We start from the raw sequence: 21,484 nt of genomic DNA, 5'->3' as shown, positions 1-21,484 counted from the left end.
TACTTAGTTGGTCTCCATAAGAATCCTATGCAGGTGTATGTGTAGGTGAGCAGAGGAGGAATGGCAGAGTTGCTTGGTTTCTACAGGTGAGTGATTCCCAACCTTTTTTTGACCAAGGACCACTCTGACCAGGGACCACTCTCCAACATTAGCACCAAAAGGGTTACAGATCAGTTTTTGGAGAACTTTAGATTCGGTTTGGTTATTTGGGGTGCTGATTCAGAAAACGGCATTGGATAGACCACATCAGCTCTAGTTTCTGATACAGAACATATACCATCCAGTAGTTGCCATCTGTTTGCCCACAGAAAGACATATTTAATAAGCCTTGGCACTATAAGAGGGTTTTGCGAGACCAGTCGCTCTCGTTGCAACGGTGTAGTAACGGTGAGGCTGCAGAACTTATTTTAGTTCTTGCGGACCACTGGTGGTCCATGGACCACAGGTTGGGAACCACTGCTATAGGCAAATGGATGAGTTTTTAAAGGCTCAAGAGAACATTTGCCATTGCCTTCCTCTGAAACAGAAAATACAGCAACTCGTATTGCCTGGCAGTCTTTTCCAAGTACAATTATACCATGAATTCAGAGTTTAATTTGTTCCGTAACCAAGCTCTTTACTCAAATCACTCTTATCTCAAAACAATTTTCCCATTGAAATGTATTTTCTGCCCCCCCCCCCTTTTTGGGTTATGTGATTTTAAATAAGAAAATGTACTTTATAAATAACAAATTATGTGTAAATGCACATTCACATGGAACAATAAAAAACAAGATCAACTTTAAAATGGTAGAAGCACAAAGTTGTGGCAAAGAAGCACCAAATGAAGAAGAGGCAGAAGCCTCCTTTTCTTCTTCCTCCTGTCGTCTTTCTAGACTGTTTCCCTCCCTCTCTTTCTCTCTTTCTTTCCCTGTCTCTCTGCATGAAGCCAAACAGACCAGGAATAAGAACCACACACAATCAATTAACCCAAAGTCCCTCAAAGTGGACAAGAGCAAAACAGACAGCAGTCTCTCTCCCAAAGTGGGCAAGAGCATGAGGCCCGAGGCCTGGAGGTTGCTCTCTTAAAGCCCTTAAGTCCTGCACTCTTGCATTGGCACTCCCTCTTAACTCAAAATGCTGCTTGTATCTCAAAGAAAACTGGGACCCGAATGATGGTTCTTAACTCAAAACACTCTTAAGTTGGGGAAACTCTTAAGTCGAGGTTCCACTGTACTAGCCTGGCTTAGCTTCCAAGATCAGGCAAGACCTCATTCCTTTGGGATATTTAGGTAGGAACAATTCCTTCCAAAAATCCAGGAGAGATGCTGACAATCACTGACTTGATGGACTCCTGCAGGCTGGGACATGCAGCCCTCTGGTGATTTTGTTGGACTCACCTTTAGTAATGTCAGCTGGGGCTTTCAGGAATTTGCCCAATATCTGTGGACTCAAGTTTGAAAAACTGTGCACTGTAATTTACCATATTGACTTGAGTCTCATGTCCAATCTAATTTTCAAAATCCTGAAACAAAAATAAATATTGCTGCCAAATGTCATGTGCAGCAGCAAATAGTGTGCTCTTTGTAATTTGCCCAAAAAAGTTGCTCCTGTGTCAAATCCTATCTTTAAAAACAAAAGTGTTAAGAGAACCAAAGCTTTCAGTGATGGAAAAGAAAACCTTGGTGGTGCATCTATGCTGTAGAATGAACAGTACATAAGGCTGATGCCCAAATCATGATACACATGTCAACTAAATATTCATCACAGAAAGCAGACCTTATCCCTATCTCTAGTATTAATTACACTATGTAAATTTTTTTTTGAAAAACATTATGTTCTTGGTTTGAAAGTATTATTTCCTGTTTCCTCATGTTGTAGTGACTCCCAACAATAACATTATTTTTGTTGCTAATTCATAACTGTAATTTTGCTACTGTTCTGAATCTTAATGTAGATATCTGATATGCAGGATGTATTTTCATTCACTGGACAAATACCCGATACGCCCAAATTTGAATACTGGTGAGGTTGGGGGGACGGGGACTGAGTTTGTCACTTGGGAGTTGTAGTTTCTGGGATTTACAGTTCACCTACAATTAAAGAGCATTCTGAACTCCACTAATGGTGGAATTGCACCGAACTTGGCACACAAAACTCCCATGGCCAACAGAAAATACTGGAAGGTTTGGTGGGCATTGACTTTGAGTTTTAAAGTTGTAGTTCACCTACATCCAGAGAGCACTGTGGACTGAAACAATGATGGATCTGGACCAAACTTGACACAAATACTCAATATGACCAAATGTGAAGACTGGTGGAGTTTGGGGAAAACAGACCCTGACATTTGGGAGTTGTAGTTGCTGGGATTTATAGTTCACCTACAAGCAAAGAGCATTCTGAACCCCACCAATGATGGAATTGGGCCAAACTCCCCACACAGATTTCCCATAACCAACAGAAAATACTGGAAGGATTTGGTGGGCATGGACCTTGAGTTTTGGAGTGTTAGTTCAGCTGCATCCAGAGAGGAGGAGGAGGGCTTTTGGTGAGAGGATTGGCTATCTTTTTCCGAAAAGGAAGAGAAGGACAGGTGGAGAGATCTTCAGCTGTCTCTGCTAAAGGGGTTCCTAATACCATCAAAAATATGTTCTCTGATGGTCTTTGGTGACCCCTCTGAAACCCCCTTCATGGCCCCCCTAGGGGTCCCAACCCCCAGGTTGAGAAACACTGACCTAATGGTACAGCTGGTCCTACAATATGTGCAACTTTTCCAGCTACAATTCTTTGAAAGTTTGGATGCTCCTTAAGTTCATTTTGAGTGACACGCAGGTAGGAGCAGCTGTGGAAGATAACACATTTCAGAAATAATGGCCTCTGCAACACTATAAACTTCCAGCCAAAAGCTGCTGCTCTTGCTTTCGCAGTTATCTCAGTGTCTTTAGGGGGGGAAACCAAACCAACCTGTTCAGGCTGCATTCCTTGCTGCATTTAGCCCAGAGGTGCAATTAGCTATTGCCAAGGATGAGTAGCAATGGACCTTGAGCAAATAAGAAAGTGACAGAAGCTGCTCATTCCCCCATTTCTCCCCATCTGCTGCCATCCTTTTCCCCTGGGCCTAAATCCCACCAGATCTTCTGGAAAGCATGCAATGCCTTGTATCCCAGCTAAATAGCTTTCCCGTCTCTCTGCTGTTGCATGAACAATGGCACCATGTGCATGTTGCAGCTATTGCTCATTGTTCCTCCTTATTAATGAAAGGAGCCATGGAATGAAAAAGCCCATGGGCACAAGGCATGGAAAAGGGAGATAATATGTCACACCAAGTTACCTCAAGAACAGGAAGAACAAGGATGCATTTGCTCTCTAATTAAGCTGCAATGGCCAAAGAGCCATGCTAGGACTTCATCACACTGAAGCAGGGAAGTGTTTAGTAGAGTAGAGCTTCAGTTTCGAAATGAATTGGATTATTTCCCTATCTTCATCACACTGATAAAAGTATCTGTTACTCAGTTGTACTCCGCATTCTCTCAGTAGATTTGCCATTACATTGTAATCACTAGGCACTGCCCACCATCCCTCCCGCATGTTCTTTGCGGGGCGGGGGGACGGGACCTCTTTTTGAAATGTCAGATGTTATGTGTCTTCAATTCTAGAAGCAGGGAAGCAGAGAGGAATGGCGGGAAAGGGGGTGATGCTCTCTCTCTCTGCCACCCCACAGAGAAGGGTGTGGACTTTGGAAAACTATAACTCCCAGAACTGCATAGTATGGAGCAATGGTATTTAAAGTAAGATCCAGCTGCATGCATTTCACAGTGTAGATGCACCCAGAGAAAGTTCATGGAGATTGAGAAACTCCAATTGCTAAGACCAGGAGACATGGGATTTAAAGTAGGGTCCAACTGCATTCATTCCACAGTGTAGCTGCACCCAGAGAAGAGTATGAACTTTGAGAAACTATAACTCCCAGGAGGACTCAAACGCATGAAGCCATGACATTTAAAGTGGGGTGCAACCACATTCATTGCATACTGTAAATGCGCCAAGAGAAGGGTATGGACCTTGGAAAACTATGTCTCCCAGGACTGCACAGCATAGAGATATGGAATAATAATAATAATAATAATAATAATAATAATAATAATAATAATAATAATAATAGCATTTCAATGGGTCCCAACTGCATTTATTCTCCAGTGTAGATGCACCAAGATTAGGGTATGGACCTCGAGAAACTATAACTCCTAGGACTGCATAGTATGGAGCTATGGTATTTAAAGAGCATTCATTCCATAGTGTAAATGAACCCGGAGAAGGATATGGACCTTGGGAAATTATAACCCCCTAGTACTGCTCTGCATGGAGACAAGGCGTAATAATAATAATAATAATAATAATAATAATAATCACCTTATCATCATCATCATCATCATCCTTCTCTCCCAGCTTTCCCATGCAATACAAGGCACAGACATATCACGGAAGGAAGGGAAAGAAAAGGAAGGGAAGGGAAGGACTCGGAAAGGCTATTTTTAAAAAAGATTTTTTTCTGACAAAGTAAAAACTCAGTAAACAAAAGGTAATGGTGGAACTTTCCCTAACAAGGGTACTTTTGGCTCCTCCCACAAATTGATGAAACATTTTATTTTACACCTGAGAGCAACGAATGCCATCACATTACAGAACTGGCCAAAAATCCGGATCATTACCAAAAATCCACTTTCCCACCACCTCCTGAAACATTTGAAAAGAATGCTGGTCCCCATGCTTAAAATACGCAAAGAATGATCTATCCTACTCTTGAACCCAACCTAATGTGATGAACACTTTTAACACTTTACACACTTACCACATTTTAAATGTAGCACTCAGTGGAATTTAATTAACGTGATGAAGTGGATAGATGGGAGAGGGGGATTTGGGGAGTTGTTACCCCCCCCCCCAAATAACCTCAAACTTTGCTGAACACTTTGCAAGAATGCACCCCATGGGTCTTACACTCAGTTAATTAAGAAGACTCACGCCGATTCTGTTTCTTTAATGTTCCCCTATTGTTAATTTTGAAATGCCATTATGATCTAGCAATTATGACTTGTAGAGGTGGCTGTCCTTACTGCCATCTCGACAAAACAATGGATTATTATTTATCTATTCAATGCCTTGACATTTCTATCTTAAAGTTTGTTATTATAACTTGATAATTGCATTGCTGAGATGTTATGGTGTTTTTCCTTTTTCATGTTCAACTTCTGCACATCTAGTGTATGCTTTTCACTGCTGACATACATTGCTTTGCAGCCTTTCTCAACCTGGGAGTCAGGATGCGGGGGAGGGGGGTTTGCAAGGGAGTTTTAGAGGTGTTGCCAAAGACTGTCAGAAAACATATATTTCTGATGGTCTTAGGAACCCCTTTGGTAGAGAAGGCTGGAGATCTCTCTACCTGTCCTTCTCTTCCTTTTTGGAAACAGACAGTGAATCCTTCCACCAAAAGCCCTCCTCCGCTGTGATTGGCCGACCTCTCAGCCAGGGGGAGGGCTGTTTCTGAGACTCCAAATGGGGAGGGGAGAACAAGCGTGCAGTGCGCATGCACGGGGCAAGGGAGAGAATGCGAGGCTAGAGGGAGGCTCACAGCAGCGAGTCTCTTTCAGGCATGGGAGTTCTGTGTGGGATGTTGGGCACAATTCTATCATTGATGGGGTTCAGAATGCTTTTTGATTGCAGGTGAACTGTAAATCCCAGCAACTACAACTCCCAAATGCCAAGGTCTATTTTCCCCAAACTCCACCAGGGTTCACATTTGGGCATATGGAGTATTCATACCAAGTTTGGTCCAGATCCATCATTGTTTAGAGTCCACAGTGCTCTCTGGATGTAGGTGAACTACAACATTAAAACTCAAGTTCAATGTCCACCAAACCCTTCCAGTATTTTCTGCTGGTCCTGGGAGTTCTGTGTGCCAAGTTTGGTTCAAGTCCATCATTGGTGGAGTTCAGAATGCTCTTTGATTATAGGTGAACCACGTATAAATCACAGCAACTACAACTCCCCAAACTGGACCAGTATTAAAATTTGGGCTTATCGGGTATTTGTGCCAAATGTGGTCCCGTGAATGAAAATACATCCCACATACCAGATATTTACATTACAATTCATAACAGTAGCAAAATTCCAGTTATGAAGTAACAACAAAAATAATTTTATGTTTGGGGAACTGTATTAAGGGGTCTCAACATTAGGAAGGTTGAGAAATACTCCTGTAGAGTGACAAACATGTAAGAAGCCTTCTTAAAGAGTGCCTGTCTGCAGCTGAACATCTCTCCTCTAGAGTAGAACTTAAATACCTAAAATGAGGGGAAAGGGAGCCTGGGAAGCCTTCCCCCCTCCCATAATGGGCTGATCTTTTGGCACCTCAGAGTGAAAACAGGTATCTGCCTTCTCAATTTTGGGAGGCTCCAAAAATGAATCGGGGCCCCCACCGAAAACTGGGACACAAAACGGGTCGAGATTTACCCCGAATGCACAACCCTAGTCTACACTGCCAGATAATGCAGTTCAATGCAGTTCAACTGCATTACGAAGCTGCATTATATAGCAGTGTATATGGGGCTACAAACATATTGTATGTTATGACATCATAACTCAAAATCTGCTGGATGAATTGCCACCAAATTTGGCCACAAGACACCTACTAACCTAAAAAAAAAAGGATTTTGTTATTTGTGCATTGTAGCTGTTGGGATTTATAGTTAACCTACAATCAAAGAGCACGCTGAACTCCACCAACGATGGCATTGAAGCAAACTTGGCACACAGGACTCCCATGGCCAACAGAAAACACTAGAAGTGTTTGGTGGGCATTGACCTTGAGTTTTGGAGTTATAGTTCACCTACATCCAGACAGCACTGTGGACTCAAACAATGAAGGATCTAGACCACATTTGTCTAGAATACTCTATATGCCCAAAAATGAACACAGATGGAGTTTGGAGAAAACAAACCTTGACATTTGTGAGTTGAAGTTACTGGGATTTAGTTCACCTACAATCAAAAAGCATGCTGAACACCACAGATAGAATTGGGACAAATTTCCCACACAAAACCCCCATGGCCAACAGAAAATGCTGTGTTTGCTGGTGGTCTTTGGTGACCCTTCTGACACCCCCTTCACAACCCCCTCCCATGGGTGAGTGGGTTGAGAAATGCTGCTTTAAGACCATCGAGTCCAACTCCCTTCACCACAACAAGAAAACATAATCAAAGCCCTCTTGATAAAGAGTCATGCAGCCATAGATAAAGATAGATATACATATACATGATTCACACACACATATATATGCATATGACAGATATAGTATCATAGATTTGAAAGGGCCCCCTAAAGAAGGACAATTATATGTTGCATGTTCCAAAGTAGGCAAACCAAACAATCTCTACATCAACACTGACAAAAAACCCAACAAGAAATACTGTTTACCCACAAGCATCAAGAAATTACATATTTTAGAAACCAACACTTTCTCATTACTTTATTTTCCAGATAACCAGGCCACAAGAATGTGTGGCAGGGGACAGATAGCCTTGGTATATATTGATGAATCAGATCAGGTGGATAAACAGGTCACGAGACGTTGCTGGACACCAACACCTATCAGGTCCAGTCAGATGAAGATCAACATCAGTGAAAGGACTACAAAAGACTAAAAGAACTACAACTTTCTTTAGTACAATATGCTACTTTCATAAATGGGACAGAAGTCAGAAATGAAGTCAGATTCTTCATATCTACTCTTTCCTTTCCAAAACTGCCACAGTTCAAAGCCTCTAACTTTTCAAGAACTCCAGTTTGGCATTTTCTATTGTCCACCTATATTGGCAGCACCAAGGAGAGCAAAACGACAACAACAAAGCAAGGTGTGAGCAGAAAAAAGGACAAGGAGTCCATTAAATCCTATTTTGATCTTCTTCCTCAGTGCCAGGCTTCTGGTCCTTTCTCTTGTATCCACCAATTTATCAAACAACATTGTAAAACTGGCAAAGGTTCACCCAACGACCGGATGCTTCTCAAAGCACCCTGATAGACAAGTATGCAGCTGCTGGAATCTGGACTGGATCCAGGGATTGTGCGAGAGCCATAGAAGCTTTTCTTTCCCGCTGCCAGCTGTGAATATGAGAAATATGGTGAAGCAATGCAAGAGGCAGCAACACCCCGAATGGTGCTTTCTTCTTTTTCACAATCCCACCTCTTGTGGGCCTTTTGCAATAACACAAGACAAAAAAGAAATGGGTTCTGTCTCCCAAGTAAGGCCAACTCAATCTCAGCTTCTGCATTTGAATTGCTTTGCCTCTGTCTCACCACTGCTGTCTAAGAAGTAAAGGAAATGTTCTTCTCATCTTCTGTAGCACGCTGAAGATAAAAGAAACTGGCAAATACACAGCAAATCCTGGTTTAGAGATACTCAGAAGTGTCATTGTTTGCAGCTCTCAATATGCTGAGCGACAGACTTCTCAGTTATTTAAAAGCAAGGGGTTTTTTTTGGTCGTGTCAGGAGCAACTGCTCCTCTTGTGAGAGAATTGGCCGTCTGCAAGGACGTTGCCCAGGGGACGCCTGGATGATTTCTGATGTTTTATCATCCTTGTGGGAGGCTTCTCTCATGTCCCCGCATGAGGAGCTGGAGCTAATAGAGGGAGCTCATCCGCCTCTCCCCGGATTCGAACCTGCGACCTGTCGGTCTTCAGTCCTGCCGGCACAGTGCTTTAACCCACTGCACCACCGGGGGCTCCTACTTTCAAGTGTGTGCATGTGTATTAAGCAGAGTTTATTTTGCTCCCTTTTCCCCCTAAAAACTACAAAAATGTATACAGCCAATCATCACTTTATGAAGGAATTAATGCACATTGAAGTCTACTACTACTACTACTACTACTACTAATTATTATTATTATTATTATTATTATTATTATTTGAAACACAACAAGATTAGTACACAGCAAAAAAGATCACTCTGCTGGCTGTTGTATTGGATCATACGTCAGACATTTCCCAAGTGTCTAAGATTGTGTGATGTATTGGCAAATAATGTGTGCAGATGCCAGTAGGGTGGCTTTTTGCAGCTGACAGGTGATAATTTTGTCAGCACCAATTGTGTTTAAGTGACCAAGGTTTTTAGGCACTGCACCTAGTGTGCCGATCACCACTGAGACCACCTTTACTGGCTTGTGGCAGAGTCTTTGCAGTTCGATCTTCAAATCCTCGTATCGTGTCAGCTTTTTCAGTTGTTTCTCTTCAATCCTGCAGTTGCCTGGGATTGCAACATCAACGATGCATATTTTGTTTTTTAACATGATCGTGAGGTCAGGAGTATTGTGCTCTGAAACTCTGTCAGTCTGAATTCGGAAGTCCCAGAGTAGTTTACATTTTCTGTAACTTTTTCAGGCTTGTGATCCCACCAATTCTTTATTATTATTATTATTATTATTATTATTATTATTATTATTATTCCAACATCTGGGTAAAGGAAGGCAAACTGACAGGGCTGAATAAAGATAACAGTCTGTAACACGATTTTTTGTTCCTGGGTTATAAATGTTATTTCCTAATTGGTTCCATCATAAAAACATGGAAAAGATTTATTAAATTGCACAAACTTTGTTTTTGCAGGAGAGATATTCTGCCATAGCACATTTTGCTCTAGTTCTTTAATGAATCACTAGAGTCTTAACTGATTCAGCCTAGTTTGTGGCAGCCACAAAAATGAAATTTCTTGAGTTGAAAAACTACTTTCAAAGTAAGTACCTCACAATTAAACAGGACATCACACGTTAAAACCAGAAACAGAACATTTTCCAAAGTGTGTTACATAATGTAATTTGCAGTCTGTGGAAAAAGAGAAAGGTCTCTTGACTGGCCATTCTGGTCTTTTAAACTATTCGAGGACTACTACTACAGACAACTGTGTGCATGCAAAGATATGAGCGTGGGTCAAAAAGTAATGCCTCCATCACTCTAAATTGTCATAAAAAACATTGTGTGAAGATATAACAGCAGAAGTTGCTCCAGATCATAGCCTAAACCCAAAACTACTGTTCAGCATAGTCACCATCAATTTGGACACATTTGCACCATTGTCTAACCCAGGCATCAAAACCACTTAGGAAAAATTCAGGATTTTGCTTCGCGACCCATGATTATAAAGCTGTTTTAAAGCCCTGATTTGGCTTCTTCTGACCTTTACCTGTCTGGACCTCTGAAAGACAACCTACCTGGTTTCAGATTCAATGACCTGAATGACATTAAAACAGCTTTGGAAACATGTCCAATTTCAGAAACACTTTAAAAACTATCCCCCGCAACCTCCTAATTTCGTAATGAGTATTCAGCCACTGTTTTCATTCATCGCACAGGCCTGTTAACTATCACTGCTCACCCAGCCCACAAAAGTCAAAAAGAAGAAGGGAAGTCAATGACGTCGCCATGCTAAGGAACACAAATCGAAGCTGTCTCTCGGTGACTTTGTCAAATCCTCTCCCAAAGCTCTGACCTTTGAAGTGACAGCCTTGTCTGACACACCATGCATTTTTTATGTTTTAGGAAGAAGTCTGCAAAAACACACACAACCGTTTGCTTCCTGGCAAACCATCTGTCTGGGGACATGAACAAAAAAAGGGATGCAAGAGAGTGGAGTATAAATAGTTTGCTTTCGCCTCCAAGGTGGAAATGACGTCCGTCGATCTGACAAAACGTACTCTTTTCAATGCGACACAGTCAAGAGGGAATGACAGAGCCAAGCTACCGTCGGGGGGCTTTCATGGGAAGGAGCTGACCGGGGCATTCAGCAGCATGAAGGATAATTTTAAAAGAAATCTCAAAATCAAGTACTAACCTGGGTTTCCAAGCCTTTGTAAGGACTGAGAGGTTGGTCCTGCAAGAATACAGAGAAAAATTGATTACTTTCAGCCCCAGCAGGTCTATCTAGATATGCAAAACAGTTCTAGCACAGTATTCTTCAATCTCATCATCTTCCAGATATGTCCCACTAGCCCAGGCATGGGCAAACTTCGGCCTTCCAGGTATTTTGAACTTCAACTCCCACTATGGACTGTTAGGAATTGTGGGAGTTGAAGTCCAAAACACCTGGAGGGCCAGAGTTTACCCATGTCTGCACTAGCCATAAGAAAGGCATCCTATAGTGAAGGAAATTATCTGAATATCTAAAAGGCTTTCATGTCAGGGAGGATGCCAATGCAGGAGGGTCATAACTGTTCATCCTCTATTTACGTTACCCCTAGACTTCAAGCAGTTATACTCAGCACCTCCAGTGGGAAGTAACAGAGCTGATGTGGGAACCAGTAATATAACAACAACAACAACACTTTATTTATATTCTGCTCTATCTCCCCAAAGGGACTCAGTGTGGATTCCAAACATAAAAGGCAAACATTCATTGCCCAAATACAGCAAAAATACATCCATGCTAACAAAATTTATACAACCCAACAAATAAATACGAATTATAACTTAACAAACTAAAATTAGATAAAAAGCACAGCCTGTTATAGCAGACATAAGATAAAACATCAAACATCAAATGGAAACAATAATTTCCCATTTCTTTGGGGAAAAGCCAGTACAATCTTACCTACTATCTTTCCCATTAGTATCATTATTTGTTGACTATTTATAACATCCGTTGTTAAATCAGTGCATTAAGAAATCCGAATGACATACGAGAAGATGAGAAGAGCCCCTCTTCCTCTTAGAATCCTAGAATTGGAAGAGACTCCCCCCCCCAAAGGCAATCTAGTCCAACCCCATGAGGCCATGCAGGAAAAGCAACATCAAAGCACCCCAACAGATGGTGATTCAGCCTCTGTATAAAAGCCTCCAAAGAAGGTGCTTCCACTGGACTCCTAGGCAGTAAGTTCCACTGTTAAACAGTTCTAAAACCAAGCTAGACCAAGAAAGAGAGTTGGACGTAAGATGAAGGCTGGATGTATACTGCTGTATGTCCTAGAATCTGATCCCAGATTATCTGCTTTGTACTGGATTATATTAGTCTACACTGCCAGATAATCTGGAATAAGCAGATAGGTTCTGAGATATAGATCCAGCCAAAGTGTGTAAAAGAGCAATAAAGTACTGGTAGTTGTGCTTCCTGGGAGGAACACAAAAGACTACAAGGTGTACAATCCAGCAATATAATACGCTATGTAACATAATTTTTGTTCCTGGGTTAGAAATGTCATTTCCTAATTGGATCTATAAAAAAAAACATGGAGTAGGTTTATTAAACTGCACAAACTTTGTCTTTGCGGGAGGGATATCCTGCTACAGCACATGTTGCTCTAGTTTTTCAATGAATACAAACACATCCAAAGGAGCAGAAAAAGAAATGAGTTTTGTTTCCAATTCTCTGGCCAATTCTCTCACACCATCGAGTCTCAACCAATTCAGCCACAAATACGAAGTTTCTGGAGTAGAACAACTACTTTCAAAGTAAGGTAAAGGTAAAGGTTTGCCCTGACATTAAGTCTAGTCGTGTCTGACTCGGGGTGGTGGGGGTGGTGCTCATCTCCATTTCTCAGCCGAAGAGCAAGTGTTATCCGTAGACACCTCCAAAGTCATGTGACCAGCATGACTGTATGGAGCGCCATTACTTTCCCACAGAAGCAGTACCAAGTGAGCTAATCACATTTGCATGTTTTCAAACTGTTAGGTAGGCAGAAGCTGGGGCTGACAGCGGGAGCTCACTCTGCTCCCTGGATTTAAACTGCCAGCCTTTCAGTCAGCAAGTTCAGCAGCTCAGCGGTTTAACCCCTGCACCACCAGGATCATGTAAGGACCACACAATTAAACAGGAAAGAGCACTTTCAAACCAGGAACAGAAAATGTTTCAAATTTTGTTACATAGTGCTCTACATATGACAGTGCAGAAGTTGCTCCAGTTTTTCTTCCACACCTACATGGTTGTTCTGAGGATAATGTGGCAAAGTGGAGGAGCTTTTTTTTTTTTTTTGAAGAAAATGTAAGATGCAAAGGTAGCGAAGAATCACAACAAACAAAACTAAACAAGCCATGAATGACAGCTGCTTCCCTGCCACTTGGCAAGTCGGCCCTAGAGTTGGCCTTCCTTGAAATGACTGTCCCATGCTTTAAAAAAAACAAACAAAACTCATTTCTTTTTCTGCTCCTTTGGATGTGTTTGTATGACCCAAATGCAGCAAAAAAAACCCTGCACACAGCCTTGCTGCTTCCTGTCTAATGTGCAAAAGCCCCACGCAAGTGCCGCAAACGGAGGCGGCAATCGTCTGTGTGGCTGTCAAAGCGGATGTTATCACAGCTTCCAGGCCAAATGGAAACAGGCATGGGTTCAGTTCAAGACAGGGGCTGGTGCTGCCACCATTATGAATGTCCTGTTTAATTGGCACAAAAGGAGGCCTGGCTCTGGTGACAGACAGGAAGGCTGGAGAAGGAAGAGGAGGAGGAGGAGGAGGAGGAGGAGGAGGGTTGCTTCAAAGCCCAAGGCATCCTCCGGCCCCACTGGAAAGAGCAGCTGGAAGAAAAATACACTTAAGAGGCAGAATAGGATCTTTTCATGAACAGGGAGCAAAGGCATGCTATTGGTACCACTCACCAAGCCCCCTCCCCTTCTTTTTATTCCAACAGCTTTGGTTCTGGGAAGGAACAGTGCGCCACTAAGACAGCTGAATAGAGAGAACCAGTTGCTAGGAGTGTGACACTGACTGCATGTATGGAGGGCATTTTTAAAACCTTGCGTTCTTTACAACTCCAAAGGAACTTGCTGTGTGATTTGGGCCAATCCTTCCCAAACAATGACTGGAAGGAATTTTATCTCCCAGCTATGGCAGTAAGAGAGCCAATGGTCCTCCAGATATTTAGAACTCTAATTCCCATCGTTCCTATGGAACATAGTTCAGGAAATGCATGAAGGAGGTTGCAGACCTGTAATCAATGGAAGGCAGTAGGAGCCCCCAGTGGTGTAATGGGTTAAGCCCTGTGCCAGCTGGACTGAAGACCAACAGGTCAGAGGTTTGAATGCTGGGGGAGCGTGGATGAACTCCTGTCTGTCAGTTCCAGCTTCCCATGAGGGTACATGAGAGAAGCCTCCCACATCAACATCAAACATCCAGGCGTCCCCTGGGTAACATCCTAGCAGATGGCCAATTCTCTCACACCAGAAGTAACTTGAAGTTTCTCAAGTCACTCTTGACATGAAAAAAGTAAGTTTCCAACCCCAGTCATAACGGAAGAAAATGGAGAACTAATTGGGCAAAAATCATCACTTTAAAATCGTTATTTATTAATCACTAGCCATCCCCTGCCATGTGTTGCTGTGGCCCAGTCTGTGTATATGTGTTTTGTGTGTGTGTGTATGTGTGTGTATATATTTGTGTATATGTGTATATATGTGTGTTTGTGTATATATGTGGTTTTGTGCATGCATTGTAATGCAGGTTTTGTTTTTTGGGTTTTTAAGTCCCTTCCGCTGTGTTTTTCAGTGTTTTTATGAGTGACGGTCACTCTTTGGCCTAATAGGTGTATTGTGTCCAAATTTGGTGTCAGTTCATCCAGTGGTTTTTGAGTTATGTTAATCCCACAAACAAACATTACATTTTTATTTATATAGATTAATAATTCCACCCAAAGCTTTATTTTGAGACTGCAACTTTAAAATTCCACATTAGTAGCATAGCATTCATCTCTAGGCCCACCCACATGACCATATATTGCAGTTTGGAATTATATCTTATACATTATGTATTATACAGCCAGTATACACTCATAAGGCCCCTTCTAGACTGCCATATAAAATCCAGATTGTTATCTGGATTTTATGGCAGTATAGAAGGGGCCTACATGAAGTTGTTAATGCAATTCAAGTTAAACTGCATTATATGAGTGCACACTGACCATACAACACATTTCCGTTTCTATCTCACATGCTCCTACCTCCCCCACTCAAGACCTCTTTAGGATTTCAAAATTGCATTACAACTCTATCAACCCATTCAAGTATCTGGAGGACAGAAAATTAGCTATCAAGTCCTAAAATAATCATCTCATCTTTAAAAAGGTCAAATGTTCTATTGTTGAGATTATGTAAATCATTAATATCTGGCAGCCGTTGGGGAATTTTCCTTCTTTGTTCTTAAAAGAGAAATAAATGGGGCGACAGATAATGAACACTGCGGACCATTGGAATGATAATGACAAAACCCAAACAAAAGATATAATCACAATGGTTGGGGGGGGGGGGGGGTAAAGAGAATCGTCACATTATGCTTCTTCTACTGGGAAAGTAGAAAGTAGCCGAGCCTATTTGTAAAAACTCCAGAACAGATACCACCTCAGTAGAAAGGTAAAAGGGAGCCCCATGCAGATGTGCAGACATGCCAGCAACACAATCGGGGATGTCAATGGTCAACAGGCTCCTTGGCATGGAAAAATGGAACAAGAGCACCTCCCTCTCGCCAGAGATCAGCATCACCTCCAGACACCAAAAATGATCCATGTTCTATGTCATTGTTCACTGTGTGTGTAAAAAAGGCACTGAATGTTTGCCTCCTACGTGTATTGTAATCTGCTCCGAGTCCCTCCGGGGAGGTAAAATGGAATATAGGTTTAAAGTTCAAGATTTTTCCCCTACCATTAAGTCCAGTTGTGTCCAACTCTGGGGGTTGATGGTCATCTCTATCTAAGCTGAAGAGCCACCGTTGTCCGTAGACACCTCCAAGGTCATGTGGCTAGCATGACTGCATGGAACACCATTACCTTCTCACTGAAGCGGTACCTATTGATCTACTCACACTTACATTTGCATGTCTTCGAACTGCTAGGTTAGCAGAAGCTGGGGCTAACAGCGGGAACTCATGCAGCTCCTCAGATTCAAACCTATGATCTTTCAATCAGCAAGTTCAGTAGCTTGGCAGGTTAACCCACTGCGCCACCGGAGGCTCAATATAAATAGTGTATTATTATTGTTTCAGGGAAATTGTAGTGGGCTGCATTCCACCTGTGAGCACAGCACAAGGCAAGATGCCAGGAACCAAAAGACCTGCCTATATAGCTTAAACGCTATTATTACACAGCCCAACAAAACAAAACAAAATTCTTGGTGCCTTGGTTTTCAGGCCTGTTCTTGCGGTTCTTTGAGGCACTGATTCAAAAAATTGCATTGAATAGACATAAAGATGGGAAGGATGTATCATTGTCAAGAAACATAAGACTTTGACAACTGCTACATCTAGTATCGCTCTTGAAAGTAGAGCCTGTTCATGAATAAATAAAACCTTAGGGATTGTTTCCCCTGTAACCAGTTATGCAACATGTTTGGCCTTGTAAGGAAGGAGTTCAAGGGTCTCCAGTGGGCAGCTGTGTCATGCCTTCAACTCAGAGGGGGTGAATAGCAAAGACATCTGGGAGAGACTTTGCTTCGTACCCTCTCAGTTCTCCCATCACTGATGTTGATGGATTTTAGTAATCTGCAGGGTGCCTGCTGGAGCGCTTAAAATAGAAGGGGGGGGGGGGTCAGGTGGCATTTTACTCAAGAGATTAATGTTGTACACGGTTTTTTAAAAGCAAAATTTCAAGAGATTTGGGTGTATGGAAATGTGGAAGCAGAGGGACAAGTGGATTGTACAAATTAATACTGTGAAATTTAAAATGTCACTTGGAATTGGGCTAGGACGGGAGGAAGAACATTGGACACTGGAGCCCAATCCAGCCTTCCTTGTCAGCCCAGTTGCAGTTCTCAAAGTGGTTCTGCACCCTTCCCCATTAAATCATTGCTTAGGAGTTTCTCATATTCTAAACTGTCTCACTCCCACCCCTTACTACACCACATCCACACATTTGGTCCTGGACATGGGCAGGTTCAGACCTTATACACAGGGGGAACCCAACTATTAGTGTAATGGGGGCGTGAGTTCAAATAAGAAAACTACGCGACCTGAGTAGGGATGTGCGATCCATTAAAAATATGGTTCAAACATCATTACAAAACTGGGGGGGGGGGGGGGGGGAGGTTGCTGGAGCTTCATTTCTAAAGTGTTTATAAAGTGTACTTAGTGAAAATTTCATTGCTATAACAAAAGTAAGGAAATTTCGTTACAGTTCCATTATAGTAATTGCACATAATTAAATGACTATAATCAGGGAAACTTTAGGGGCTTCTATCTCCCTCATTTGTAAAGCCATTGAGGTGAAACTTGTTACAATGGTAGAATACATTTACCACTGTGAGCCCACAAAATTTCAGAATGCTTCACTAATCCATGATTTTTTGGCAAATTTTCAAAGTTTTTTTTTAAATGTTCCTACCTTGAAAGTGTTATTTCCTGTTTAATTGTGTGGTCTTTACTTTGAAAGTAGTTCAAAGTAAAGAACTGATTGGTGCTTTCTGATGTTGAGCAGAATTCTGGAGAGTGTAGTTTAAGGAAGGGCCTTTTGAATTCTCTGGCACAGGGATCCTCCCTTTCCAAACTACATTTCCCAGAGTTCTGTGCTATTTCCAAAATGCACTCTTTTGCCTGCTGCTAATTCCAAGACTGCATTAATTTCACAGAGGACAGCCTTTGGCCTTGCTTCCTTTCTTTGTATTGCATATTAAACTGACTTTGGGAGCCTTCCAAAATTTACAAAACTGAAAAGAAAAAGTATGGGGTAAGTTTTGATTCTAAAATATCTGGCGTGGACCATGCAATGCTTTGGCTATGGCTTCCAACTTACAGAACTTCCGATTTTCTTATGATTTCTGAAACTTCCGATTTTTTGCACATGCCTAGACCTGAAATATGAGTGGGAAATTTGCTTGTTAAGGACCACTGACGCATTGAAGTGTTATGTTCTGGTTGTCTTCTTAGGCAAAACCCACAAAATATGTACACCAGAGCAATTTGCATTCTTAAAAATGTGTGCATATAGAAAGGTACTCACAAGAATATGTATATTTCTTTGTTGACTGTGCGCACATTTATGAGCATATTAAGGAAACGTGCATACTACAAATGTGGACAAAATGTTTCCAGAACTGTGAATATTAAAGAAATTTAAGGTAACTGAAAACATAAGTTTCATATCAAAATGTCCATGGAAAATTGCAGATATACAAGTTGTATGTCAGAGAAAGCCAAGTACAAAACTCAGAGTGGGCTGGTAATGCATGCAACAAACATGTGTTCCTCCAGACCTACCACAGTCTAATTTGTTTACTTCTACTGTATACTGGCAAACTTGGTAACAATGCAGCAGTGTAGTTAGTTACTCCCATGTTACTGAATTTAGGGATTACCACGTAAGTACATTTAGCTTGGCCAGGAGCCATAGCAACAATATCAGTGCAAAACCAATATCAATGCGACAGGAAAATGCAAACAAACCTGTTGGATGAGCAAAGAGAAGGAGATGGAGACATAGCAAACAGTAGGGTTAGAAAGCGCACCCAACACCAAGGGGGATCAATGGATGTGCTGCACTTTTTAAGTTAGTCTCAAAGAAACAAAAGATGCTGTAGTGATAAGAAGGATTCTTTTTCAAAGAGAGAGAAAAAACAATAACCTTTCTCCAGAAAAAAAAGAGAGAAATAATTCAAAGGAGTGCTGTGTTTCATGTCCCTTTCCCTAAGGATGGTAGAGAAGTGCGGCTCCTTTTTCATAACCACCCACAGAGAGAGAACAGCAAACTCACAGCTGGACCCTGTTCTCAGTTCAAACTGGCTTGCATCCAAACACGATAGTATTGCCTGTTAGTTTCTAACACAAAGCAATCAGTTCAAATTTCGGAGAAGAATGGGAGAAAGGCAAAGAGTGGAGAAGAAGCAAAGACAACAGTGGACAACACACCTTTTGGTGCCTCATATGTTAGCTCTGGGGCTGCGGTGGCACAGTAGGTTATACCGCTAAGCTGCAGAACTTGAGTGGGAAATGTGCTTGTTAAGGACCACTGACACATTGAAGTGGTATGTTCTGGTTGTCTTCTTAGGCAAAACCCACAAAATATGTGGGTTTCGCAATTCACATTCTTAAAAAATCCAGGGAGGGGGTGAGCTCTCATTGTTAGCCCCAGCTTCTGCCAACATAGCAGTTCAAATATGAGTAGATGAGTAGATCAACCACTTCGGCAGGAATGAACCATAGCTCCATGTAGTCATGCCAGCCCCATGACCATGTGTCTACAGACAACGGCAGCTCTTCAGCTTAGAAACGGACATGAGCACCACACCCTGGAGTCGGACTTGATTAGCCTTAATGGCAAGGGGAAACCTTTACCTTCACTATGTTAGCTGTGTTTCTGGGTATATCTGATCTGCTGATTCTAAAAATGGCGCCATGAGATACAGAACATATGACATCTACTAGTCATCATCTGCTCGCCCATAGTAAATCATGCTAGCCATACCTAAGAAACTAGAGCTGATGCAGTCTATCCAATGCAATGTATGAATCCGCATCCCAAAATAACTCCAGGAACAATCCTAAAAACTAAGAGAACAAGAAAAATGTTGGGGGTTTTTTTTTGGGGGGGGGGGATGAGCTGTATAAACAATTGTCATACTATATGGCTAGAGCCAATCAAGGTGTAGGTCCTTTCTTATTTCAAACCAGAACCAAACAAATGGTATATGAAATTTGCAATTATTTTTCTTAATTCTGCAGTGGGATAGAATCATAGAATCATAGAGTTGGAAGAGACCACATGGGCCATCCAGTCCAACCCCCTGCCAAGAAGCAGGAATATTGCATTCAAAGCACCCCTGACAGATGTACCTTTGGGGCTGGAATAATAACAGCTACTCAGATGTGTGTTTAGGACTGGAGCTCCACCAGGCAGAGTAATCACACATTTTAAGGACATCTAGTTTGAAAGAGACTAGGGAATGGGCAAAATGGTTCCCTACAAATATTTTAGATGACCACTCCTTTATTCCAATGCCACTGGCATCCAAAGCATCTGGAGAGCACAAGCCTAGCATAACATCAACAACTTGGGTCTCTATATCCAAGTATAGCAATACAAAATATTCTGTGAGGATTACTGACAAATGACCAGTTTTGTGTTTTGTCTATCTGTCTGTCTGTTTGTTTTGTTAAAAATGTAATACAACTGTCTGATTGCTTCTGACACAATAAATAAATAAATACCAGTTTTGAATGCAAAGATGATGAAATTCGTAAGGAAAACTATTGTCTTTTCAAAAAAAAATCCAACAAACATGCTTCACTATTTTTATGAGGCATGTATGGGATAAAATAGAGGGAATAAAACCACCCAATGGTAAAGCGGATCTTATGGGATCAAGGTGCATCTCAGTTCAAGGATACATCACAAAACAATTAGATATGTACAAAAACCCTAGTTAAGAATAGTAAATGGGAAGCAAATGTGGGCTAAATCAGGTCTGGGAATTACATGGCTCTGCAGATGCTGCGGGGCTACAGCTCCTGGCATATCTCAACACCAGCTTTGTTAACTACGGCTACTGGTATTTTTGTGCAGAAATATCAGGAAGGCCATATTGGGTTAAATCTAACCACAAGCCCTAACTAAAGTAGACCAACTGAATCAAGTAGTGGGTGGGTCGCAGTTAAAACAGTGGGTTAAACCGCCAGCTACAGAAGATCTTGCCAACCGAAAGGTTGGCAGTTCAAGCAACAGATCAGGGTGAGCTCCCGCTGTCAGCCCTAACTTCTGCTTACCTAGCAATTTGAAAACAGCAATGTGAGTAGATAAATAGGTTTGCTTTTGTGGGGAGGTAAAAGGTGCCCCTGAAGACATGCCAGAAATTCAATCAGGAAGGCATACATGGACAACAGTATAGAAAAAAATTGAACAACAGCATCTCCCTCTGGCTGAATTGAGCACAGCCTCCAGATGCCGGAAATGAAAAAAAAGGGGAAGCCTTGCCTCTGTTTATGTACTATCTGTCTTTGTTGCACGGAATGTTTGCCATATATGTACTCTGTAATCTGCTCTGAGTCCCCTCAGGAGATAGAGCGGAATATAAAGAATACTATTATTATTATTATTATTATTATTATTATTATTATTATTATTATTATGGAAGTACAACTGATTCATTGTGTTTGAGCTAGTTAATCTAACTATTTCATTTAACACTATATACACCAGGAAGGAACTCACACAGCCCTATGGATGATGCCAGACTTCAATTCACAGGGTTCCTCACTATCAGTATGCTGTCTTGGCTTGTTGAAGCTTGGAGACAAGTTGCACGATCCCGCTCCTGCTATCTAACCATACTTTGCCACTGCTAAGAAGCAGCAGTTGCCTATTGGCAATTCCAGAGTTGGCGCCATCTTGGCCAACTCTGGACTTAGTGCAGGAAATCTAGCATTTGGCTACTCCCAATGGACCTTCAGCAAGAGAGAACTAACTTCTCTTCTAGATCAAGGTCTCCTCTGCTAAATCACCTTAGCCATCAAGAGAGGGAGATAGGGAATAGATGTTTCTCCAGGGCTTGCTGAATT

At 41.8% G+C, this 21,484-nt stretch overlaps 1 protein-coding gene across 1 annotated transcript in view; it reads right to left on the bottom strand.

Moving 5' to 3' along the window:
- The window catches only part of XYLT1 (xylosyltransferase 1), a 184,772-nt gene that overhangs the window by 122,563 nt on the left and 40,725 nt on the right, over positions 1-21,484 (bottom strand). Inside the window, exon 2 of the mRNA XM_060786323.2 lies at positions 10,861-10,899. Coding sequence (XP_060642306.2) covers positions 10,861-10,899 — 39 coding nt within the window. The remainder of the gene's footprint in view (positions 1-10,860; positions 10,900-21,484) is intronic.

The sequence above is a fragment of the Anolis sagrei genome, chromosome X (genome assembly GCF_037176765.1).
Source record: "Anolis sagrei isolate rAnoSag1 chromosome X, rAnoSag1.mat, whole genome shotgun sequence".
NCBI lineage: Eukaryota > Metazoa > Chordata > Lepidosauria > Squamata > Dactyloidae > Anolis > Anolis sagrei.
This window is presented reverse-complemented; position numbering and strand designations above follow the sequence as displayed.